The 25,478-nt window shown below is 51.2% G+C and overlaps 1 protein-coding gene and 1 long non-coding RNA gene across 10 annotated transcripts in view; one reads left to right on the top strand and one right to left on the bottom strand.

The window, feature by feature from the left end:
- Positions 1-1,685: 1,685 nt before the first annotated feature.
- The window catches only part of TMEM229B (transmembrane protein 229B), a 40,104-nt gene continuing 16,311 nt past the window's right edge, over positions 1,686-25,478 (bottom strand). For 4 of the 9 annotated variants that reach the window (XM_061156828.1, XM_061156830.1, XM_061156832.1 and 1 more), the window contains exons 2-5: positions 15,195-15,374; positions 10,835-10,920; positions 10,467-10,566; positions 1,686-5,524 (exon numbers count right to left, since the gene is read on the bottom strand). In XM_061156828.1, coding sequence (XP_061012811.1) covers positions 4,996-5,499 — 504 coding nt within the window. In that variant the 5' untranslated portion in view covers positions 5,500-5,524; positions 10,467-10,566; positions 10,835-10,920; positions 15,195-15,374 and the 3' untranslated portion in view covers positions 1,686-4,995. Of the gene's footprint in view, positions 5,525-10,466; positions 10,567-10,834; positions 10,924-15,194; positions 15,375-15,562; positions 15,787-16,955; positions 17,109-24,668; positions 24,688-25,478 lie in introns of those variants that run through there. The other 5 variants (XM_061156834.1, XM_061156837.1, XM_061156831.1 and 2 more) reach the window with 5 other exon arrangements.
- LOC133066101 (uncharacterized) lies at positions 18,338-24,685 on the top strand. Its single transcript, XR_009695075.1, has 3 exons — positions 18,338-19,281; positions 20,229-20,393; positions 21,775-24,685. It is a non-coding gene; the product is annotated as an uncharacterized LOC133066101 (long non-coding RNA).

Raw genomic sequence — 25,478 nt, 5'->3', positions numbered from 1 at the left:
GCGCGCTGCGGTTCATGGGGTCACAAAGAGTCAGATATGACTGAGCGACTGAACTGAACTGAACTGAACTGAGATGGTATCTCATACTTTCTTCTTTATAGCCCCCATCTCTCCCCCGAAACCTCCTCCTCCTGCAGGTTAATTTCTGAGGTTAACCTCCTCCTGAGGTTAATTTCTCTTCGTGGATGGCATTGGGAGGGGCTGGGCTCTAACAACATCCGGAATCTCATTAAAGCACAAAAGAGCACCTGAATCATCACAAGTTCTTGCTAAAGTAAGGGAAGGGTCTTTTGCTCACATTAAAACAAAAAAAGTGATGTGGTAAATTGCAACTGGAGACTGGTTGCCCCCAGACCTCCTCTGTAAAATAGGGAAACAGCGGAACTCACCTAGGATAGGAGAAAATTCGAGAATGAGAGTGAGCTTTCAGTGCAATGCCTGAATGGTCGCAGCTGCAGCACCACCAGCAGCAGCAGCCACAGCTCTTGTTCTTCTAACCTGTGATGCGATGAGTCAGACGGTCCCATTGAATTGGGTTAGGGTGGGGCAGAGGAGGCGAGGAAGGAAATTTATCAAGAAAGGAAGGTATCCACTGAGTGGAGTACAGAAGGTACTGGCCGATGAAGAAGGGCCTCAAGTCCTTTCAGGCTCTTTGTTCTGGGTCTTACCTCTTCTCCATCAAGTAGACCTTGTTCCACGGAGCTTGCCTCTTTCTTTTTGTAAACACCTGCTCTAATGAACTAGTCTTACAGGTTTATTTGTACTAACACGTAAGTGACTGTTGGGGTTTTGCTCATTTGTATAAAGGGAAACGCTTTCAGTTACAGCAATGAATACCATCAAGGGGGGGGGGGGGTGCGGGTGGAGGCTGAGGGCCTTCTCAGTAATTCAGAAAGCTCACTGCTTATTCCATCCAGAAAACCAACATGTAATTTATAGCTGAACTGTGGCAGTAGGGGGCAGGGTGGGGTGGGGTGGGGTAGGCAGGCAGGCCATCTTGGTTTGGTTAAACTTGCTGAGCAAATTCTGAACCCTCCCTCCTCTTCCCAGAAGCAAGAAAGTAGGCGGGTGGAAGTAAGAAAGTAGGAGCATGGTGGGAGGAGAGGAGGACAAGGGGGGCTAGACAGAAGAGAGGTTCACAGAGCAGGAAGGGATGACTCCCTCCAAATGCACTTCTCAGGGAAAAGAGCACTGCTGGGGGGAGTGCAGAATTCTGTTTCTAAATAGCATGACTCCCAAGGCAATGGGAAGTAAGGGAGTCTGGTCTTCCAGCTCTCTGGGGTACCCTCAGACTCGATCCATGGGCCCTCCCACCCCATGAGACATGGCAGGTCATGGCTGGCGTTTTGAGAGGAGCTCATCTCATGGGCAGTAACCTACAGCCAACCTGGATACTGCTGAGCGGCTCCATCCTTGCAGTCTGGGCCCAAAGTCAGGACTGGACCAGACTGTGATAGGGAGTGGGAGGGGCTGGGTGGAGAATTCAGGTTACCAGAGCAGGTCAGCACAAAGATTGTGGATAGGACTGGTGGAGAGGGCCATCTGCCCTTCCTACGGCACCGCCCTGTCCAGCGTGCTTCAGGGCAGCGTGACGCCAGCGTGTGCTGGCCAGTGTGTGCAGGGCCAGCAGCCCCTAGGGAAGGGGCTCCAAAATATAAGAAACAGAGATGGGCCAGAGTCAGTCCTGGAACACAAACACCAGTATATTTTATGTGCACGAATGTGAAAAGAAAGAGACAATGAGACCAATGAAGACAGAGCAGGCAATGGGCGCACAAACCAGTCATGTGTCCTTCAGAAGAGCTGCCATAACTGGGGGACAGTCCCACCCATAAAAGGCCCTTTTGCAGAGCAGGGACCTGCAGGTCCTCCAGGCCTGGGGTGGCCTCGGAGTAGAAGCTGCTTTCCTCGCTTGAGCCATAACTCCCCCAGGCCTGGGCCTCCCAATTTTCTGCATCCCCTTGACGATGTCTGCATAGCCCAGAGTTTCATAAATACAGGTTCTCATGACCTCATCCACTCAATGGCTGCCTCCCCAGGAGACCCATGCAGAAGGCGAGGGACCAGGACAAAAGGACTTTGCGGGCACCCCCTAGGTATTATTGCTGTGAATAAGCATAGGCCGTTGTGACTCACTGGCACATCCGAGGGAACACGGCACAAGGGACAGGATGCCTAGCAGATGTTGGAAGCGATTCAACCATGCAGGGCAGCACATGGCGACCTGTGCCTCAGAGATGCTGCCATGGCCAGTGGGGAGAGGCCCAGGACATCAGAGGTTCATGAACAGTGAGTAGATTCTCTCCTGCTTTGCAGGGCTGGATTACTCCAAACTTTTGAGTCCTTGGGCACTAATGGATTGGGGCCCTGAAGATACCCAAAAAAAGCAAGAGTTGAGGTCTGGGTGACCTCTGGTGAGCTCTGAACCTGCAGATCCCATGGTTAAGCTCCAGGTCATCACCTGGAGTGAAAGTGAGAGAACAGGAGCCTTGGGGCAGCTGGATGAAGCAGAAGCATAATGCTCTGCATGCTGCCAGGCAGGCAGGTTTACTCGGGGACCTTTCGCACTTGGGAATTTATAGGGCCCGGAGAGATGGTACCAGGGAGCATGGACAGGGCAACCTTCTGGAGCAGACAGACCCAGTGGGCCATCCAAGGACTGGCTCTGGGAGAGAATCACAGAGGCCTTGGGCTGGGAGACATCAACAAGCTGACCACCAGATTTCTGTCGTGAAGGAAAGAACAAAAGGTGAGTGGTGTGGCCAAAGGGCCCACTAGGGGGCTTGGAGGGGTCAGGGTTGGGGGTCCAGGAGACCGAGATAACATGGAGCAAGGGGAAAAGACCAAGGAGACGACTACAGGGCAGAACGACTACAGGGCCGTCGTAGCAGATGACCATGGAACGGGGACCAGGCAATACTCTTCCTGTGGAATCCCTTCCACCTATAGATGGAAAGCAATTGGCCCCCACTGGAAGGCTGAGTCCCTGGGAGCCCCAAAGCCCTGGAATTGGAGCCACATAAAATCAAAGGGAGAGTTAATCCCTGCAGAATGTAGGTCGTGCCTGGACTTGAGGAGCCTGCCCAGGACAGAGAGACTGGGGATCACCCTTTATCCTGTCCTGGATGGGTCACTGCAGAACTCAACCCTGCCAAAGGCAGAGTCTCTCAGCCTTTCTCCCAAACCAAGACACCACTTCTGCCCACCCCCAGCACCCCCACCCTGGCTTGCACCCTGGCTGGTACTATCTGCACAGTATACCTGGAGTAGTACAGCAAGAAGAGGAAGTTCTCTCCACAGGTGGTATTACCACTTTTAATGTTCTATAAAAAGGGAAAGGCTAGTTTCTACCTAAGAGTCCTAGGGTGGTCAAAAAGAGACCACGTACTGCCAGATAGGTTGCATTTGATGGAGCCCTCCCCTGGGGGAGGCAGCAGAGCTGGAAGTGGGCTGGAGTTAGGATCTCACCTGTCCACTGCCAGCAATGGACCTGTCAGTGGGGAAGGTGGGGCAACTGAGATGACAATGCCCGTGATGGCAGGCTTAATACTGTTTAAGGAGCAAACTCAGCGTGTTCCTCTTTCTGGGAGGGGGAAGGAGAGGATAGACCCGAGGAGGTTTTGCTGCAGGGCTGGGGCTATGGCAGAACCAGAACTAACTCATTCCCGCTGAGGATGCTTTGAGGACCCTCCGAAAGCCAAAGTGTTAGTCCATCAGTCATGTCTGACTTTTTGCGACCCCACGAACTATAGCCTGCCAGGTTCATCTGTCCATGGAATTCTCCAGGCAAAGATACTGGAGTGGGTTGCCATTGTCAAAGCTGAAAAGCCCTCTTTTTCTCCCTCACTCAGTCTCCATGACTCTTCAGCACTGGATACCTGCTCCTCCACCCTCTGGAAAGCTGGACTGTCCCGAACTGGTTTGAAAATAAACCAGCCGGGTGCCTTTCCTGCCCACCTCCCCCTCCCCCTTCAACTGATTTGTCTCTCGGTCCCCACTGTGGATCTGTGGGGCCCATCTTAGCCTGACTGTGCGTTGGGGGTATTATTCGGTTTTTAGCCACTGTCCCCCAGATAAGGGGGTGGGGAGCCATAACAAGGAACTTCCCAGGGATCAGGCCAGTGGCAACAGGGGAGGGCAGGCTGCAAGAGGGTGGGACGGGTCTGCTCAGGGTTCTATCTCTGGCAGCTGTTGTGTTGGCTAGGGAGATGGGGGTGGGGACAGGTGGGGTGGTTGACTTGGATACAGGGGGCTGCTAGTGGTAAAGGCTCTGAAAATAAGAGAAAAGGGGGAAACGCCACCGAACACACAGGGATTGAAACCTCCCAAAGCCTAAGGTTGGTGGGAATCCAGCACCAGGGGGGAGCCCCAGAAGGCCAAGGGAGCAGCGTGGGGCCCTGGGGGAGGGTAGAGGAGCCAAGGGAAGGCCTCCCAGCCCTTGCAGACCAGCACTCCTGCCCAGCAGCCTCCTAGCTGCCCAGTCTCTTCTTAGGCTGCAGCTCAACAGGCCTTGGGGGGAGGTATTGGTTGCAAGCAAGCACCTGAATATTGCCTAATGGAACCAGCCCAAGCCCAACTAAACTAGGTGAGAGGGAGGGAGCCAGCGGCGGCTGCAGCCGCCCACAGCCCCTGCAGGCCTTGCCCCCCACCTTCTGTCCCCTTCTTAGACTACCTTAGCCAGGACAGGGCCTGCTGCTTCCAAAGTCACCCACATAGTCCAGTCGCTGCATAACCACAGGCCTCCCGCCTCCAGCCCCTGAGCTGGGCTGAGATCCACGCACTCCACCCCAAGTCCCTCTGTCGCCCCCAACACCTGACCACGCCTCCAACCCCGCCCACAGCGGACGGTCCTGGGGTGCTCCGTGTGCCCCCCATGGGGCGGGGCTTGTGCTGTACCGAAGGGGCAACCCCGCCAGCTTGGTACCCTTGTCCACAGGGTCCATGAGAGCCCCCGGGGGCCCCCATCCCAGCAGCTCCCCGCCCCCACCCCCCAACTCAGTCAGTCTTGACGTGGCCATTGGCCAGGGCCAGGGCGCCGCTGGGCTCCCCGGGCTCGGCGTCCTTGTCGAAGCGGAGGCGGAGGGTGTTGCGGATGATGAACTGCTCCACGATGAGGGCCCCGCAGAACCAGGGCACGGCGTACTCCAGGGTGATGAGGCCCATGAAGTCAAAGTCGAACTGGGAGTAGTCCCAGGGGCAGGCGTTGAACTGGCGCAGGATGAAGCCGGTGGTGAACTCCCACAGGTATGTCCAGAGCGTGTAGATGAGGCAGCGCACCAGCAGCGGGCAGCGGCCGCGCAGGCGCAGGTACATGCGCTCCACGATGAGGATGGACGTGCCGTAGATGAAGAGCGCCCACACGCTCGTCACCCCCGGGAACTTCCAGTTGAAGTTCACCACGAACTCCCAGGCCGCCGTGAACATCACCTCGCAGAAGTAGCCGTGGATGGCGTACAGGTACCAGCGGGACAGCGCCGTCAGGGGCTCGGCGGAAGCCATGGTGCCGACGGGGGCCGGCGGGCCGCTGGGGACCAAAGGACACACAGGTGAGGCAGGCGCGGGGGGACTGCCGAGGCCAGGCCGGAGGGGATTTCAAGCCTGCTTCTGCCCCTCTCTTTAGGCAGCCATCGTATTCCTAAGCCTATCCCATGGTCCTTACTTCAGTTCATAGTCCTTCCCTGAGCCAGGGAGGCAGGAGAAGTGAGAGAATACAAACAGCCCCGACTGGCTTCCTCTGAGCCAACTCTACTCAGGTGCTACTTAGAGGGAGGTGGCCAGTACACTCCCCATCATAACTTCTTAGGATTTATTCGTGGTCAGTGAAATAGTCAGCTATCCTGGCCCAGAATCACCCCCATTTCCAATCTACTTGCTGATCTTTTGCCACTGGGGTTCCCATCTCTTCCTCCACTTCTCAAACATCTCCACATCACTCATGTTTCTGAGATCTAAGGATCCAGTAACATTTGCGTGTGTATGTGAACATATGAAAGTTACCACTTTACTTTGTGTTAAGTGTACACTCAATGGTATTACGTTCGGTCTCATTGTTGTGTTACCATCACCACCAGTCAGCTCCAAAACATTTCCCCCATTCCAAACTGAAACTGCACACTCATTAAACACTGACTTCCATCCCCTCCCCAGACCATGGCAACCACTGTTTTACTGTGTCTTTATGAATTTGACTTCTATAGGTATCTTATAATTTAAATGGAATCATACAATATTTGTCCTATTGTGACTGGCTTATTTCACCGAGCATAACATTTTCATGGTTCATCCATGTTGTGGCATGTGTCAGAATTTCCTTCCCTTTTTAAGGCTAAATAATATTCTACGCTGATCTATCTAGATATATCATATTTTGTTTATCAATCCATCCATTAATGGGTGTTTTTGGTTACTGTGAATAATGCTGCTCTGAACTGTGCTTAGTCACTCAGTCGTGTCCGGCTCTTTGCAACCCCGTGAATTGCAACCTGCCAGGCTCATCTGTCCATGGGGATTCTCCAGACAAGAATCCTGGAGTGGGTTGCCATGCCCTCCCCCAGGAGATCTTCCCAACTCAGAGGTAGAACCCAGATCTCTGGCATTGCAGGCTGAGCCACCAGGGAAGACGGCTGCTCTGAAGATGGGTGTACAAATATGTATTCCAGTCTCTGGTTTCAATTCTTTTGGGTACATACCCAGAAGTAGACTTGCTGGATCATATGGCAATTTTATTTTCATTTTCTGTTTTCCACAGCAGCTATACTATATTACATTCCCACCAGCAATGCACAAGAGTTCCAATTTCTCCATATCCCTGCCAGCACTTGCTATTTTCTGGTTTTGTGACGATGGCTGTTCTAATGAGTGTGAAGTGGTGGCTCGTTGTGGTCTCATTTGTCTTTAACTGCTCCGTTAAGTGGGGTTTTGATGTTTAGTTTGTTGAAAGGAAACCAGTGGGCTGACAGAGGAGAGAGTCCTCCCTTGTACTTCTTATTCCCTTCCATTCCTCTCTTTTAAACCCCACTGATCTTCAAGGCCCCATCACATTTCCCCAGAGACTGTCCTGGCCCTGCACTGGAGACTGTGTGGACCATTCATTTGGTCCTTTATTCAGTGCTACCCCAGTTTACTATTTTGAGGCACATACCCTCTTGATCCCACCAGCCTGTGTACTCCTCAAGGGCAGCAACTACCTCCCAGTCCTCTGTCTTGAAGCCTTGGCACAGACATCCCCTGAACAGGCATCTCTAAATGACATGTAGTTTATATGGAGGGTGGGATGAGAGAGTTCGTGGTTAAATTGAGAATGGGAAGATAAAGCAGGAGAACATGAACCACGGCTCTGCCAGCTGCCAGTAGACTCTAGGCTGACACCTCTGGCAGTCCTCTCTCCGAAGTGGTAGAGGGGACAGACGTGAACAAGATGACATCTGTAGGGACTTCCCTGGTGGTCCAGTGGCTAAGTTTCTGTGCTCCCAATGCAGGGGGCCTGGCATTTAAGACTCTCCAGGATCTCACTCCAATCTACTTTTTCAGCCTAATTCTCACATTTCCAGCTCTCCCTGTCTTACCACCATCCGGTTTATTGTTTTATGTGTGTTTATCTCCTTGCCCGCACAAATACAAACCCAGCTTACAGGTTACCTCCGGTACAAAATCTTTTGCATTCTCCCAACCACAAATCCTTTCTTCCTCCTCTGAATATCCACAGCAAGTACTTTGTCTCTCTTTGGTATAGATGATCTTGTTTCACTATGTTGATAATTTTCAGTCTCCAGCCAAACATCTTTCCTGTGTTCTATACCTATTTATCCTATTCCTTTCTGAACACCTCCACCCAAGTGTCCTATGGGCACCTCATATTCCTTTCCTCAATCAAACTCATTATCTTCTCTCCAAAAGTCTGTTTTCCTCCCATGACCCCCATCTTGATTAACGGTACCACCACGAACCCAGTTAGCAGACAGAGGTCCTTCTTGCTTCTTCTGCCACATTGCCCCTTTAACCTGAACTCCCTGAAATTAAGGGCTTTGTCTGATTCAGCACTGCATCCCCAGATGCAAAGAATACTGCCTCGAACACAGTAAACACTCAATTCAAGAATGAAGACATTTTTATCACTCAGCAAGTGCTACATAACAAATCACCCCCAAACTCGGTGGCTTAAATAAACTCTCACTTATTATTACAGCTCACATGCCTGTGGAATGGCAGATCTTGGCTGGCCTCAGTCACGAGACTGTGAGTCATCTGCGGGCTCTGTCTGGCGTATGCTTGGCCGGGATGGCTCTGCTCCGCTTGCCTCTCGCCCCTTCCCTGGGCCCAGCAGACGAGCCTCATCAAGTTCTTCTAATGGCAAGGGCAGAGGCCCAAGAGCAAGCAACCCAACTGCACCAGTGCTTTTCAATACTGGTTAAATGTTTAAGTCACGTCCACTAACATCTTATTGGTCCAAGCAAGTCACATGGCAAAGCCACCAAGTCAGCCATTAACTCCTATCCATTCTACCTCATTTTTAAATATCTTTGAAATCCATCTCCTCCTCCTCTTTCCTCTTTCTCATTCCTGCTCTAGTTCAAGCCTCATCATCTCTCACCTGGATGACTCCAATAGTCTCAGTCTCCCAGACTTGCTTTGCTCCTTTCAATTCACCCATCACACTGTGAAAGAGTGTATAAAAACAACAGTCTTTCTAAAATACAAACCCAATGTTTCTCTCCACTTAAAGCCTAGGCTCAACTCCTAGGGATGACTGGCAAAGCCCTTCGTGATCCACTTCTGCTTTGGAGCCTCTCCTCCTGATCCCTCCATTGCTGACTTTGTTACCTGGGGTGCCCTTCCCAACTGCTGCTGCTGCACAATGCACCCCTACCCCTGCCACCCGTCCAGCCCATGGCCCGAGAAGTCATAATCCTTCTTCAAGATCCACCTCCTCCTTTGTGAATATTTTCCTAAACACTTGCAGCTCCGGAGCTGTCCACTGCCCTGTCTACCTCTGCACCCCACTTGCTTCTGTGATGACAGCTAGCACTCGGCTTTGCTACAATTTGTTTGAAGGCCAGCACTAGTAGCTGCTTGATGAATGTTTGTTTAATACAATATTAAGAGAAAAAAGGCAGAATTCAAAACAGGATACTTAGTACAATTTTGATTTTGCAAAGGCATGCAGTGTGTGTTAGTCACTCAGTCGTGTCCGACTCTTTGCGACCCCATAGACTGTAGCCTGCCAGGTTCCTCTGTTCATGGAATTCTCCAGGGAAGAATACTGGAGTGGGTAACCATTCCTGTCTCCAGGGGATCTTCCCGACCCAGGGATTAAACTCATGTCTCTTGCATCTCGTGCATTGGCAAGTAGATTCTTTACCACTGAGCCACCTGGGACGCCCCAGTTTCCTTACATGGGAGAGTAATGAGTAACTTGCTCCAAGGGTTACAGGGCCAATGGATGAGCTAAGAGAAGTCCACTACTAAGGATATAGCAAATGCTCAAAAAAAGGTGGCTTTCATTTCTGGCACAGAGCCAGGCTTCTGATCGGCTTCTCCCTCCTACCTGTGGCAGAGTCTTTCTGCCCCTGTCCTTGCTAGCAGCCGGGCAGCCTTCCATACCAAGCAAGTCAGGTCTTCGCCTCCACCCAGAGCCCCAATCCAGGCAGCCAAGCTACTCATGAAAATAAAGTCTCACCATAGCCCACAGAAGGACAGAAACCCAGCTGAGGAGGGTCAACGGGAGCTGGAAGCTCCTGTGTGGCTGAGGAGGTTTGATGAGTGGGGAGGGGTCCCAGAACCAGCCCTGTGAGGGCCAGGCTTTAAAAGAATATGAGTGAAAAGGCCAGCATTCCTGGCACAGTTCCTCAAGCTCTCATTTTATCCTGAACTCCTAACAGGTTCTAAGCTCTGCTCAGAGCAGAGCGGGGCAGTGAAACTAGTGAGGAGTGAGGAGGGGTCCATGGTCTGAGGGGGGTGGACAGAGGTGGCCTGGAGACCACTCTGCCTCCCGCCTGACTCAGGGTCCCCTGAACTCAGGTTTCTCCACCTGACCAGCACTTGTACCCCTGGCCCCTCTGTCCCACAGGACTCCAAGGAAGGGGCTTCTTCAGATGTGTCCTTCAGCAGCCTCATGTAACTGGTGGAGACATCACTCAGCTCAGTCCCCATCTTGATGCTGATTTTAAAACCCTGCTCTCGTTGCCTCTTGGTCTCATCTTTTGCGGCGGCCAAGAATGGCTTCCTGGCCAGTTACACATCAGAGGCTCCAGCCCCCACCTCGACCCTGGAGCAGGTGACGTGGAAGAGATGGACCCCCCAAACCCTAGAGAGCAGAAGCAAGATTAGAGGAGTAGCTGTCAAAGGGTAAGAGGATGGTGGCAGAGAGAGAACAGGGAGAGCCCAAGACCTGGATTCCATTTTTAGACTCTTCTGAGCCTGGAAGAACACAGGTAGGGGGTGGGGGTGAGGGGTGGGGGGAAGCATACCTAGGAGAAGTCAGGCCGAGTCTGAGAGGTTGTGCCAAGACTGGTCCACGGAAGATGAATGGGGAAGGCTGGAAGTCCTGGCTGGGGCCAGAAGGCACGGCTGAGGACAGGGACAGGGATGTGAGAAAGTGTCGTCAGCCGGGATGGCAGCTCACACTGTGATGGGACAGATGCTAAAATTAGAGGCGGCCAGTGGCCGGGGTGGATTTTCAGAACTCCACTCCCCAAACCCATTTCTAATCATCACAGGAGCTGTGCTTAAACTTTGAGCTAGCACAGGCTCTCCCTCCCTCTGCTAGGCCCAGCAGCCCCCCATCCTTGCCTGGCCTCCCTCCACCTGAACCCTTTGCCCCAGGCCCTTCTAGTACCTCTCTTGTTCTGCCCCGGGGATCAGAGCCCCAGTCAGACCGGCATCAAAAGGAACCAGCAGCTCACGAGACGTTGCTCCTTTCTCCTGCTGACAAACATAACCATCCTGAGGACCGTGACACAAAGATGGGACAGCCCGGCAAAGAAAACTCGGGGCGGAGTAGAGAGGAGAGCATGGGCAAGACTGAGGGCAGAGAAAACATTCTGGAGAGCAGTGGATGGTTTCACAAGCAGGATTTGGGGGAACAGTACACAAGTACAAGAGCCCTCGTGTATGATGAAAGAATCTGGGCACAAGGAGTTCCCGCAAAGGACCAGAGCTTAAGAGGCTCCTAAGGACAGGGCACCGCCCCTCCCAGGAAACAGGTGGGGACCGGGGGGAAGGCCGGCTTTCTGAGCCTGGCTCCCTGGGAGAATCTCACCTGCTATTCTCAGAACCTGCTGAGCTGTTCCTTAGGTGGCAGAGAGCAGAGCAAGTAATTGAGAGAAGTGAAGAGAATACCATAAAAGTCCAAGATGGTCTGGAGGCAAAACCAGATGGGGTGACTGCTCCTGGTTTTGCCCAAAACTCCTATCCTGTTCCTGGAAGCTAAGCTGCTACAACACAGAGACTCTGGGAGTTTTCGTCCAGAGGAGCATCTTGCTAGAAAACTGGGAGTCCCCTTCCATGCAGACACGCTAGGCAGGCCTTCCTCTTTCACTTAATTTACTTCCCAAATTTCACTCCCCATCCCCAGGCAACAAAGCAACTAGAGTTAATTAATACCACTGCCCCAGGGAGAAGCACAAGCCTTCCGGGGGCCCCTGAGGGCAAGGGATTTGGGGCATGGCTTGAGCGACCCCGAGTCTAGTCTCCTGGTAGGGGAGTGGAGTCAATGAAGGGTGGGCGGGTGCCCTGACAGCTGGGCGCCAGATGCAAGTTCTCAAGCAGTCCTGAGCTTCCCCTGTGGTCATCAGGTTGAATGAGAGGAAAACTGTGGTGGGGAGGGCCTTCAGGGCCAGAAGGGAAGCAAGTGGGGGAAAATACCTGTGGTCACTGGCTGCTCAGAACGCTGTACAGTCCCACTCTCTCTTGCTGTGGGTGTCCCCCAGGAAAGCTCCCAGGGATGGTCTGTCTGCCACTTCCCAAGTCACAATAATAATCAGGCACTCTTCACAGTACTTTCCATGTGTTAACTCAGATAATCTTTAAACCCATTTCACAGATGGGGAATTTGAGGCAGAGAAAGGCTGCAAAATTAGCCCAAGTTCCTACTTGGCTAAGTACAGCCTTGTACAGCTATACAAGGCAGCTGTCCGCTGGGACTCAAACCCAGCTCGAGAGCCTTCCCTCCTGATCAGCACGCCTCACTGCCCTTAAACCTGACTGCAGGCTCCTCTAAGGGCACTACATTTTCTGAGTTTCTGCTTGTGGCAGGCTGAGATGGCATATGGAGAGACAACAGGAAAGCAAGGACAGGAGCTTCTAGGTAGATCATCAGTGAAGCTCAGGTCTGGTGTCAGAGCTGCTGAAGGCTCTCAGCCTCTCCTGAGAGGCCAGGTTCTATTCTGAAGCTGCGTTCTGGCAGGAACGACGTGAAGGTCCTCCTGGGTCATAGCTGACCCTCCCAGGACCATCACAGCAACACGTGCCACTCAAAGACCTCTCACCAGGACATATATTACCCAGAGCTTCCCTGACTGCCAGCCTGCCCCAGTGCTGCCGGGAATCTTAGATGCCCCAGCCCTGCCATGGCAGTGCCAGTCAAGAGCAGTGGAGGTTGCCCAGAGAAGCCTTGTGCCTGGAGCAGCAGCAACCAAAGTATCAGAAGCAACCGATCCACGCAGGATGGCCGGCAGGGGAGGATTCAGATGCGCTTAGATGCTAAGCATATCCCAGCTGGCAGGTGCAGGGGGGCAAGTGGGCCTGGGGCATAGAGTCAGGTTGGCACAGAGGCTCACGGGGGCTCAGGCAGCAACGGACAGCCTGCGGGTGGTGCCTGCAGGCTGCAGGACCCCCCCTTCCCAGACCTCCCGAGGCTGCCTCTCTGTTGTTATTCAGATCTCAGCTCATCCATTACCCCTCAGAGGATTCTCTGATCTCTGATGCAAAGCAGCCTCCCCATCACTCACATCATGCCATTTTAGTCACAGCACTTTCAGTTTCTGATATTTTGCTACTTGTTCAGTCACAGCACTTTCAGTTTCTGACATTTTGCTACTTGTTCACTGTCTGTCTCTCCCAGTTAGAATGAGCCTGGGTAATCAGTGCCTAGAACAGTGAGCAGCAGTGAAATCCACTGATACCTGTGAATGAATAGGTTGATGATGAATGAATGGGCCCAAACAGGTTCAGGTCCTTAAACTGATAGGAGCAGGTATAAATAGCTAACCAGCTCAGCCTTTCTCTTCAACTCTTTCTTGGGAAATATAGCCTTTAAAATTTTTTTATTTCTAGCATTTTAAAGTCATTTTCCCAATTACAAAAATGACATGTGCTCACAGTTGAAATGTAAACATGACAGAAAGGAATGACGTAGAAAGCAGAAGTCCCCCATCTTCCCACAAGTTAGAGAAAATCACTTTTAAAGGTATGGTGTGTACACATCCAGATTTAATTTCATTTTAAAATAAACAAGTTAATGCATCATAGAAAGAAAAGGCATTCATAATTCCAGCAGCTAGCAGGCATTATCATTTCCCCTCTGCAGTCTTTTCTCATGTGTTTATTTTACAAGTTACCATAATGTACCTATCCTGTAACCTGACACTTCACTCATGACATCATAATCATTATTTCAAGTTGTTATATTTCCCATGTCCTCCTCATTATAATGGCTGCATAATATTCCACCAAGTGGGAAACTATAATTTACTTAACCTAGATGTTCAACAAAGGGAGAATAACTGTTTTCCATATCCACTGTGACAATGACACCACAAGAAACATCTCTTTTATGCCCGTAACAGGAAAATTCAGCCCTTGTCTTTGCTGGGACTATTTCCTAATGAAAGAGTTCTCAACAATTCCAGAAGTGGGATCACTGGACGAAAGGGTACAACCATTTTGTTTTTGTTTTTGGCCACTCCGCATGGCATATGGGATCTTAGTTCCCCAACCAGGGATCAAACCCATGCCCCCTGTAGTGGAAGCATGGAGTCTTAACCACTGAACTGCCAGGGAAGTCCAGGGCACAGCTATTTTAAGGCTGAGGATTTAGGTTGTTCTGGGGAATTCTGTCTAATGCAGGGAATAGATCTCTGTCTGAGTGGCCGTGTTTCCCACAGTGGCCTCCATGACCATCCATCCACCCCAAACCCCCTCCCATGGTCCAGGCTTGCTCACACCACCTTGGCTATAAATCAATACAGTAACACATTTCCTGAAAGACTGTCTAGTCACGAACTGATTTTGTAAGCCTTGGCTGACTGAAAAGTAAATTCTAGCCTTGAGTGTTAAACTGTCAACTAGCAGTGGAGTCAAGAGTTACCTAAAGCTGAGAAGTGCCCAGTTGCCCTTGCCCCTCTCCTAAGTAGAATCTAAGGGCTCCGCACTCCCATGGACCAGTCCAACACCTCCTAGAAGCCTATCCAGTCAGCAGTGCAAAAGCACCAGCCCTCCCTGACCTGCCTTCCCGGGGAGCTCTAAATCTGCTGGCTCTGAATCCCTCAGTGGGGCTGACTGCCCTGTTCAGGCAGATGAGCCTTCAGGCTGGACAGCCTCTGGGTAAAGCAGCCAATTGTCATTTTTTAAAGTGTCCTCAAGGAAAAGCCAGAGGCTGAGGCTGGAAAGGAAGGCTGTGTGAGGACAGAGGAGACTCCGCAGCCAGAGGGCCCTCGCCCTAGAGCCGCTCCTCTGGACTGCGGAGGAGACGTGGCTGAGACACTTGGAAGCAGTGGAGGACTTGCTTCTCTTGACGACATTCATGGCAGCCAAGACGCCACAAATCCCTCCCCATCCAGTGGCCTGGATGCCCTACCCAAGCCACAAGATCCGCTCCTGGCTTCTGGGCAGAGTCTGGGAGCCTAGGTAAGATCCAGTTCCCACTGCACAGAGGCGAAGCCCAGGGCCCAACGCATCCATGAGCCTACAGATGAGAACAAGAATTGGGGAAGTTGCCGTCTCCTTGGGGCTGGGTGTCTCCCATCACTCAGCTCAACTGGCTCTGGCCTGGTTTTTAGAAGCCATGTAGCTGTAAGATGGCTCTGGCATGTGACACGGCCTGAAACTGCTGGAAAACGCCCTCTCATTCCAAAACATAACCCTGTGACAGGCCCTCGGATGGGAAGCAGGCTCAGAAGTGGAATCTCCAGACGCGTGCTTGTGCCGCTGAGGCAGGAAGGGCCAGTGATTCCCCTGGGAGCCAGTAACATACTCACTTATCACACCCTTGAGTGCGCAGCTCTGAACAGACATCAGGATCACTGGCCACGAGTGTCCCGGGTTAACCTTTGTGGGTGCCTGGCTGGGCCGCAGTGCCACTCTCAACAGTGTGAGCAAGCATTAGCCCCAGGGCTCAGCTGATCCTTGGCTACTGGGCCGGTGGCTTCCATTTATCCCTGGAATTAAAGAGGAGGAGTTCATCAGCTTAAACTGCCCCAGATCTGAGCTACCAGACCGGTCAGAGCGGCGACCTCAAGGCAGACATGACAACTCCAGGCACTGGCTCAGCACCAGACACGCATCACGCCCAGGCCACGGGGCCCTCTCCTGGAGCCGGCCACCTCCTCCCGGCCGTCCTGCTCACCCAGGTCTGGTTAATCCGGTGATGAGAACCAGGCAAGGATCCCAGGCGACTCCCGCGGGGGCTAGGACGCAGCGCTTCTTGCGCCATGAGTGAATGTGTGCACATTTGTAAATCCGAGTGGCGATATAATTTTAGAATCCAGTTCCCTTCTCAATTGAGCTTCAAATTACACTCTCACCTTCACCCTGTAGTGGGTACATCTGTTCTCAAGGGCAGTCAAGAACCTCACAGGAGACAGACAACATAGGACATTTGTTTTTAGCATTTGGGGAGCCAAGCACAATTACACCTGGAAAAACAAGCACACCAACACAATGTGCACCAAAGCCCCATCCCCGCAACCCCACTCACTCAAATTTAATTCATTCTATTATTTTTTTTTATTATTGTCAGACTGTTCCTATTAACATCAGTGACTGACTACAAGCTGATGTAAATCTGATTTTATGACATCCCTTGCCACATATATGTTTTTAATTTAGCCCTAAGACTTGACCATTTGGTAGAGATTTCAACATTTCTTTTTGTTTCCTAAAGGAAATCAACCCTGAATATTCATTGGAAGGACTGATGCTGAAGCTGAAGCTCCAATACTTTGGCCGTGTGATGCCAAGAGCTGACTCACTGGAAAAGACCCTGATACTGGGAGAGAGTGAGGGCAGCAGGAGAAGGGGAAAGCAGAGGATGAGATGGTTGGATGGCGTCATCAACTCAATGGACATGAGCTTGAACAAACTCTGGGAGATAGTCAGGGAAGGGACAGGGAAGCCTGGTGTGCTACAGTCCATGGGGTCACAAAGAGTCAGACACAACTGAGCAACTGAACAACATTTTTGCTTTAATATGAAAGTGCTGAAGCTTCCACTGAAAATCCCTGGGACACTGCCCCTTCTGCATGAGCCCAAGGACAGCCCAGTCCTACAGAAGGAGGGACCAGCTGCTCAGAAACCGAGAACAGTGTGTGACCAGGGGGAGCTGTCACCATACCCAGGGGACATCAAGCAGGGTGAGCCATAGAGGCATCACCTGAGCTGCTTGCTACCCATGGCCACCCTCCTCCTTCCCTCTACCTGCCAGGCTCTCTGAGCAGGGGTGACTTGGGCCTTTGCTTCCAAAGCTGACAACCTGCAAGGCAGCAGGGGAGCCAAGAGAAGTGAAAGGGCAGGACTTGAGGAACTGAAATTCATTGTGTGCGCATGTACTTTGGGGTAGGAAAGCTGTGCACCACCAGCTCTCTCCCGGGAGCCTCTGGATGAAGGACAGAGTGGGTGAGGGGCTGTGGGTTGCTATGCTGTCCTGGCCTCAGCCCCTCCCCATCTCCTCCACAAACAGGAGCCCACCCTCCCTTCTCCCAGCCTGCCAGACCATGGGCAGGGGTCACCCTGGCACGTACCTGTCATCGGCATATCCAGCACACCCTCCACTCCCAGCATCACCATGGCCCAATGCCTGGGGAGTTTGATTCCCCTTCACGGGCACTTCCCCTTCTCTGGGCCCTAAGCAGGCCTCCTTAATAGCACAAGTCAAACCCAAACAGAAACAGAAACCAAAGCCCACATCCTGGCAGCACAGCCTGCCTGCAGTCAGCCCTGGGAGCCCCTCACTGGCTGCGGGGCCGCCCCAGCAGATGAGGTGCAGCAGTCAAAACGGGGTCCATCTGGGGCTCCTCCTCAGGTTGGAGCCCCCCTCCTTCCTCATCTGCAGGCTGTCCCTCTAGGGAGCCAGGGGGTGGTGGGGGTGCTGGATAAGGACTTGATGGGGTCCCACCTCTGCCTCCAAGTGTACCAGCTGTTCCCAGACTCCTCTGACACTCCCTGGACCCTTCGACTGGGTCCCAGGGTATAGAGGGCATGCTCCCTTGTGGACAGCATGACCTGAACCAGAAGTTTCTGGAAGAGAGGAATGGGCGAAGAGCCATTAGACAACTAACATGGGGGTAGAACTTACACTTTTTCAAGTGTATCATCTCTCATGATTCTCCCCAAACTCCTGCAGAGAAGGCAGGAATTAGTCTACCTCCCACCCTGTCCCCAACCCTGCTGCATTTTAAAGATGAAAACACGGAGTTTTAGGACATTAAGCGATTAGGCCAAATCCACACACTTGATTCAAGCCCTGGTCCTAGGGCTCCAGAGTCACCCCTCTCTCCACACGGCATTCCTTCCAGTTGCTTCCCATCCCAGTTTCATTCTCAAGGCCCATGTCCGCACATGCTCGTCCTTCGTTGAGTGTAATCTACTTAGTCCGTTCCGTAAGCCGCTTACTCGAAAACACTGCTGAGTCTGTCCATCCAGCTTCTTCTTCAACACAACCAGATGCCCCAGAAGCTTGAAGGAGACCACGTTCAAGTTCAAGCTCTCTCTAACTGCCCTCCTCCACAGCCCATCACACCCACACCTCCTTTGAGATCCTGCCCCTCTTCATTCTTTTGTGACATCCTCCCACAGTCCCCCAGTTATTCCATCACCGATGTTCCTACAGGGCATTGAACATCCTCCCATTGAAACATATGGTCCCATCTTAAAACGATTCAGTGTCTGTTTCCCCCTTCATATGGTGAATCCCTTGAAACCATGGAACTTCTGTTGGATGGAGGGACAGGCAAGGTAGAGAAGGCTCCAGCTAAATTACTGGGTGATTGCAACATCCAGTGTTACTAATCAAACATAATGATGCCTGAAAGTGTTAAGTCACTCAGTCATTGTCTGACTCTTTGTGACCCCATGGACTGTATGTAGCCCACCAGGCTCCTCTGTCCATGGAATTCTCCAGGCAAGAATACTGGAGTGGGTAGCCATTCCCTTCTCCAGGGAATGAAGAATCCCTTTCCAGGGTTGGAATCCCTTTCCAACCTAGGGATTGAACCGAGTCTCCTGCATTGCAAGCAGATTCTTTACCATCTGAGCCACCAGGGAAGCCCCGTATCTTCTCTAATTTTTAGGCCACCATCACAGAAGGGTTCTTTCCCACAAAGCACGTAAATATTGGTTTACAATGGCCAGGGCTGTCTCTGCAGAGGAAAGAAAGAAGGGTGCTTGCTATCCTTTCTCCTACCTCCAAAAGCCATCACCCAGCCTAAGGTGAGGAGAGATGGGGTGAGTGCCTGGGGTCTGGACAATACAGAAGACATGAGAGGAGAGATGGGGCTAGAACAGAGCATCCTAGGCATCCTGGGAGACACTGAAGGCTCTCACGTGGGCAAGAGGCCAAGCTCAGGTTCAAGTCAGAGAATACCAACGCCTATTCTGTTATTTCTACGATGTGCTGGCACTCTCAAAAGGCGCATCCAGTTTTGATATACGTAGGATTCATCTCCCAAAGAGGTTTAACCAGCAGCTGCTGGCAGGAAATTCCCACCGCAATGCTCTCTCTCCTCCCCTGTAACTATTTAGGGTAAGCTGGGCTTGCAGGATTGAATCTCTGCTTCTCTGACTAGAACCTCAAAATCCAATGTACCCTCCCCCAACCCTTCTCCATGGCTCGGAACCTAAGACTGAAACCAGAAAGCGGCAGGCAAACACTATGCCTTTTTCTCTTCTATTCTCTTCCACAGATTCCCCCAACCAGGTGCACATAAAGTAAAGAAAAGATGCCCCAGAGACTCACTGGGGTGTGCTCTGGTTATGCAAATCCTCCCCAGTTCTTCCCTTTTGCTTTTACTTGTCCTGTAGTAAGACCAACCCTGAACGCAAGTGGATTTGGCAACTTCCCAAACCAAGGTGTGAACCCCGGGGTGGGGTGGGGAGTGGGGGGCAGGGAGGCTGAGTGTGGTCAGCTCCCTCTGGGGAGCAAGGAGCCCCAAGCCCTGGGGCCTGACCGGCATGCGGAAGAAAGGGTGGAGATAGGGGATAGGTTCCCCACTCCACCTGGCCGTGTCCTTCCACTCCATTCCCCTCACCTTGGGCTTGGAATGTGGGTTTCCCTGCCTGTTGGACATCTCACCGCCCTGCCCCGCCCCCTCCCCCCCCCCCCCCCGCCCCGCCCTGACCCCGGGTCTTCTGCCTCACCTGCAGACCACCCTGTCCTGATAACCTTCTCTTCTTCCTTCCTCCTCCCCACTCTCCAGCCCACTCTCCCCAACTCCCCACTTCCCTCCTACCCCCAGAACCAACCCTGAAGGCCTGCCCACATCCCCCTACACCTTAGAGGGTGGTCTCTGACCCTGCGCTCCTTGCCTTCCCTCCCATCCCACCCCCTGGCCCTGGGTGGCTGCTGCTCGCGGCCTGAAAGGCTGGACAGCTGCTGGGCTCTCTAATTAGCTGCCTGGCCGCCGTCCCAGAGCGAGGCGTGTGTTACTGTACAGAGCCGGCTCCCCTCCCCTCGGCCAATAATCCCTTATGCAGATCCCACCGGGCAGCAGCTGAGGGGCCCTGGGATCCTCATCACGTGACCCCAGCCAGGTTCCTGCTGTCAGCTGGACAGGAAGAGACGACAGTGGCCTCACGGGCGCCCCCACACACTGAGCAGGAATTCATCTATCTGGTTTCTCCCTATTACTGCTCACATCCTTAGGAGGTCCCACAGGTAAATCCACCGCACCCTACCTTTGCAGCAATGGAGACCCTGCCCCTTCGTTGCCTTCCCAGGGAAGGCAGAAAGAAACCCAGGGCGAGGACAAGTCTGGACGTTGTCAACAGCGTGACACCCAATGCCCTACTTTTCACAGCCTTCTGCAGCCAAGCCACCCCCGGAGATTTCTAAACAACAGGGGACTGGGTCCAGGAAGTCCTGTGGAGGCTGGTTTCTTCATCTGAGGTGTCGTATTCCAGAAGTCAACAAATATTGACCAAGCACCTGCTGAAGGCCAGGCACTACACCCACTGTGAGCAAGGTGAGGTTCCTGCCCGCTTGATGCTCGCAGCTCTGTGGGGAGACAGACAATAAGGAAGCCAGCCAGCACATGCTGTAATGTCTGATATCAGGCCACGAAGAAGGGGAAAGGCCTGGTAGGGGGCAGAAAGAAACTAGATGCTGGAGGACGAGTCTTAAACTTCTCTAAGGAGCTAGCATCGGGCATAGGTCAGAAAGATGCAAAGAAGCTTTGCAAAGAGTGTCGGGAAAAGCATTCCAGGCAGAGGGAACAGAAGTGCAAAGATCCTGAGGCAGAAACAAGCTAAACAAGCTTTGTGTAATTAGGGGTCTGACATTCCCTGCCCCCAGAGTCCTCTGGTGATCCCTACAGGGTCTACTAGGTCAGGGCAAAGTGCTCAGGTGCCAAGTAAATACAGCCAGCCCACTGAAAACTCTTTCTGTGGTCAGGGGCTGGAAATTGTGAAACCTTCAGCTTTTGTTGGCAATTGTATTGAACAATGAAGGGAAGACAAAATCCTTTGACTGATGGCCTAGAATTTCCACCTGCTTCTGATCAAAAGAATTTAAGTAACTTTACCAAATCCTCTCTAGTCCGGGTGTTTCACCTTAACGAGAAAGTAGATATTCCTTTTTTTCTCCAGCTAGTTTGTTAGATTTTCTGTCACTTGTGATCAAGAAAATCCTGACCAGCACAGGTAGTTTTTCCATCATCTGGAACATACGTAGCTGGCATGAGAATCACATACCTGAGCACCACCTACCCATCTCTGCTGCTGTGAAAACCAGTGGCTTTGCCCCCTGCAGACTGTAAGGGGGCAGAACTGTGGAATAAGAAGGTCAGATGCCCAGCACAGTCAGTGAATCTCAGCAGGAAGGCTATAGCTCTGGGGGTTCCAAATTGCCCTTCTGGTCACTGATTTTTGTCATTGCCCCTTGACTCACCTGGCCTTTGCCAACAGCACACTCAACTCTCTTCTCCAAACAGGACATGTGAAAACTAGTAGCCTTGAGATGCAGCCCAAGCCCAGAATATGAAGTACTCAGAGATTAATTTTCTGATAACTGCACAACTGCACTAGCCAGTCTGATAGCTACATATAGCTATTTAAAATTTAACTTTAATTAACTAAAAATGAATAGAATTTAAAAATCCAGTTCCTTAGTCACTGGAGCCACATTTCAAGTGCACAGAGCTACATGTGGCAAGTGTCCACCATATTGGACAGTGCAGAGGTAGAACGTTTCCATCATCACAGAGAGTTCCACTGGACATTGCTCTCGGAATTATCAAGGGTGACCAAAAGGCTGGCAAACATACAGACCTAAGACTGAGCTTCGTTCCTTGTTCTTGGAAATCTTTGTGTTCTGAACAGACACCCTACTCTCCTTCTCTCCCACAGGCTCAGGCCTAGTCAACCACGGCTGCCATTGTGAGATGGGGGAGAATGAACCCTTGTTCCAAGACAGTCACTGTCTACTGTCTGAAGAGTGACTTTTATCTAAGAGGCCAGGAGAGGGCCCTGGCCATTGGTGAATGAGACCCGTCCCTGTGTCTTTGGCTGTAACTCAGCATAGGGGCTGCTTCTTGGAGTGTTTAAAAAAAAAAAACAAAACTTCAAACCATTTATTGAGCACCCTCTACATGCTGGGCAGGTGTCACACAGGTCGTCTCATGGGTCCCCTCCATAAGCCCATGACGTGGATTGACTCAGGAGGCAAGGGAGGCTCAGAGGCTTAATGACAGCTGGAAAATGGGAGGACCGAGGTTTTCATCAGCACTTCCCCTCCCATCACTCATGAGAGATGCAGATGTGTGGACAGGAGTCAGGGCACTTAATTCTCCTATGGCAACAGCCCACCTACAGCTGCCCCTTCATTCTTACAGCAAACAATCTCATATGACCTGCCCCTTCCAGCCTACTCAGGCCCACCCAGGAGCTTGGGAGAGATGCCTTCCATGGATCTGCCCACGAAGGCCCAGTTATTGAAAGACACCTCAGAACACATCGGAACTAAAGGAAGGTACAGAAGATAAACCCTGGAAGAGGGTAGGGGTCAGAACACAGACATGTGACATTGCTCCTGGGCAAAGAGGAGAAGGGTGTGATCAAATTTTTGGTTTTGGAAAGCCATCTGGACCATGGGTTCCTTATCTTTGCATCCTCATGTCCTGGATAAAACTTGACATACAGTAGGAACTCAAAATCCAAGTACTGAATGGGAGAAAAGGCAGGGGGCAGGTCCCCCAAGAGTGAGAGGCTTGGCCAAGAGGATCCTGAAGGCCAGGTGCACTAGGGGGGAGGACTGAATGAGTTGTTGAGGAGGAGCTGTTATGGTTGCTGTTTGCTCCATACATGACCTGATCTGATCATCCCTTTAGGTAACGGCCCAGAGGACAGGCCAGCATACCCGAGGCTGGGCACTGACTGCAGCCAGGCGCTTCCACTGTGGGCCTTAAGTCCTGAAACCCAGGTCCCTCTGGACCAGCTTCTCTCAGACAGCTCCATCCACTGTGAAAGTACCAAGCTTTGCAACACGTTCAGATATGGCTCCAAACAGCACTTAGGCAAGAGTAATTAAAGGGAATGTTATCTCAGCCAGGCTCTCATTAGCCACATAATTAGACTGCTGAAAATAATTAACATTCCTTTTGACAAAGGAAGCAGAGGACCCATTACATTCATTAGGACAGCCTCAAACCAGCCTGAGGAAGGCCCAGAAGAGGACTCATCCCCTCCCAGGCCTGCACAAGACAGAGTCAGCATCCAGGATCCCAGACCAGGTGGCAAGTCCTGCCCTCGGCCAGGCTCCTGGGTGAGCAGAGAGAGATGGCAATGGATGCCTTCGTGTACATATTACAGATAATAATAAGACTCATACAGCTCACTGAAGAAGATTTGAAGGAAATGTATCACTGTATCAAGATGGCAGACCAGGGTCAACTGTGTACCTCCCCCAAGGCCCTTGAAAGTGACACAAAAGACATTTTCTAAGAAGAATAAATCCATCACAGCAAAAAACAAGAGGGAATTCTATCCTTGAAGATGGAAGTAAATGATAATAAACTGATAGAGAAACCACAACCCCCACAAATAAAACCATGAAAAATAATAATAACTGACATTCATACAGCACATATATTGAACCCTCACAAAAATCCTTTGAGACAGAGACTATTATTTTCCTCACTTTACCAATAAGACCCAGAGTTCCATAGCTTTCCCAAGGTCATAGTGCTAGTAAGTGCCGGTGCTAGGATTTTAACCCCAGCAGTGTGGCTAAGGATTCTACATTTGGGGGAATGGCTCTGGGGGATCCAGTTTGGAGCAAGCAGATTAGGGGTCCCGGAGAGGCCCTGAGTGGTTGGTCATGGGATCTGGAGCAGCCAGGCAAGCAGCCCCTGGCCCACGTCTCCACCCAGCTGTCCCTCCACCAGGGACATTAGGGCATTGAGGCAAAGGGACACCTAGACAGTTCCTGCATCCTGGCTTGAGAGCATGTAATCGGGATTCATGTAGAGGTGACCGAAAAACCTCAAAATACAGAGAGAGAAACACAACCAAGACTCACCAAACATTTGACAAAAACCAAAACAGCCAAAGAAGCACCAAATTAGAGAATACAAGTTCTAGCTAGAAAACAAAATTAGTAAAGTCAACAGAATGAAACGTTTGTCAAAATATGATTAATAGCCTCTGAGGGACAAGAAGGGCTCCTGAGTCCATGAACCCAAATGAGCCACTGCCAGAAGAATGTCAAAGATCTCAGAAATGAAGGAACCACACTACGGTTAACTGGTTATCTCTGGATGAAAGAACAGAGTGACTTCATTAAAAATTTTCTTTCTATAGCTCTATTTTTCTAAATGTCTTATACCACACATGTATCACTTGTAGAATCAGAAAAGTTTTTTTTTTTTTTTAATGCCTGGTATGAGGTAGGTGTTCAGTAAGGTGTAGATCCTGCCACCTACAGCAACCCTTGGCCCCATCCAGGCTGGTACATAACTCGCCATCCCACAGTCACTCCATCCATACTCTCATCTCTGGGCCTTTGTGCACACCATTCCCCTTCTGGAGTGCCCTTATTTCTGTTTATCCAGATTTACCTGTCCTTCAATGCCCACTCAGAGATGACCCTTGTTAACGAAAGGTCCCTGCATCAATCTTACCTAAACCACTTTGATCCCTCTCCCCCCAAATTCCTAAGAGCCTCTAATTCTCCAGGGTCACAGGATAACTCTTGTTGAGTTGTCCTGTGGGGTCACAGTACTAAAGACTTACATGTTCTTTACCTTTCAGTGACCAAGTCTTGTCTCCCCAACTCAATGGTAGGCTTCTTAAAGGCATCGAAGGAATGAGCTTTCTTTTTATACCCTACCGTGCCCAAATAAAGCTGTGAAGCTTTCGCAAGAACATTCTTATGTGTCAGTTGAGTGAATGACGAATGAGTTTCTGTTTCTGGTGGGAGTAGGAAGAGGGAAATTATCATGGAGATGCGGTTACTCAACAGGGCTGGGTAGCACAGCCAGGCCCTCCCATGTGGGTGAGGCCCTCATATATAGGTCACCTGGTCCCGGATAGCTCGACCTCCCATCCCTCGGGTGGGATCCAGAAATACCTGCAAATCCAGTGTGGATGATTGCTAAGTCTTGGGGCAAAATGTAGATTCGGAGTAAGACATTCATATGGTCTTGTCTCCCCACAGACTGCTTATTAGTAGTGAGGAAAAATTAGTAAACACACAGTGAAGAAATGGGACACCTTGGCCGAGTGATCAAACGTAACATCACATAAAAGTGACAGAAGGGCATTTGGTGCCTCTGGGTGTAACACACCAAAAAAGACACAACATCACTCCTGTGTATGCTAGCTGGGAATGTGTAACTTGGAGTCTAAACATGACCCAACAGCAGACCACTCCAAAGGGAAGAGCATTCCATTTTTTTTTTTTTTAAAGGTGAAAAGAAGGCTGTCTTCTTTGAACATGTCATTGTCATGAAAGACAAAGAAAGACTGAGGAACTGTTCTGGATGAAAAGAGACTAAAAGAGACATAACAAATGCCATGTTGGATCCTGACTGGGGAAAAATGCTGTAAAGGAT

Source organism: Dama dama, chromosome 12 (assembly GCF_033118175.1).
Source record: "Dama dama isolate Ldn47 chromosome 12, ASM3311817v1, whole genome shotgun sequence".
In the NCBI taxonomy this organism is placed as follows: domain Eukaryota; kingdom Metazoa; phylum Chordata; class Mammalia; order Artiodactyla; family Cervidae; genus Dama; species Dama dama.
The sequence above is the reverse complement of the archived record's forward strand: the minus strand, read 5'-3'. Positions and strand labels throughout refer to the sequence as shown.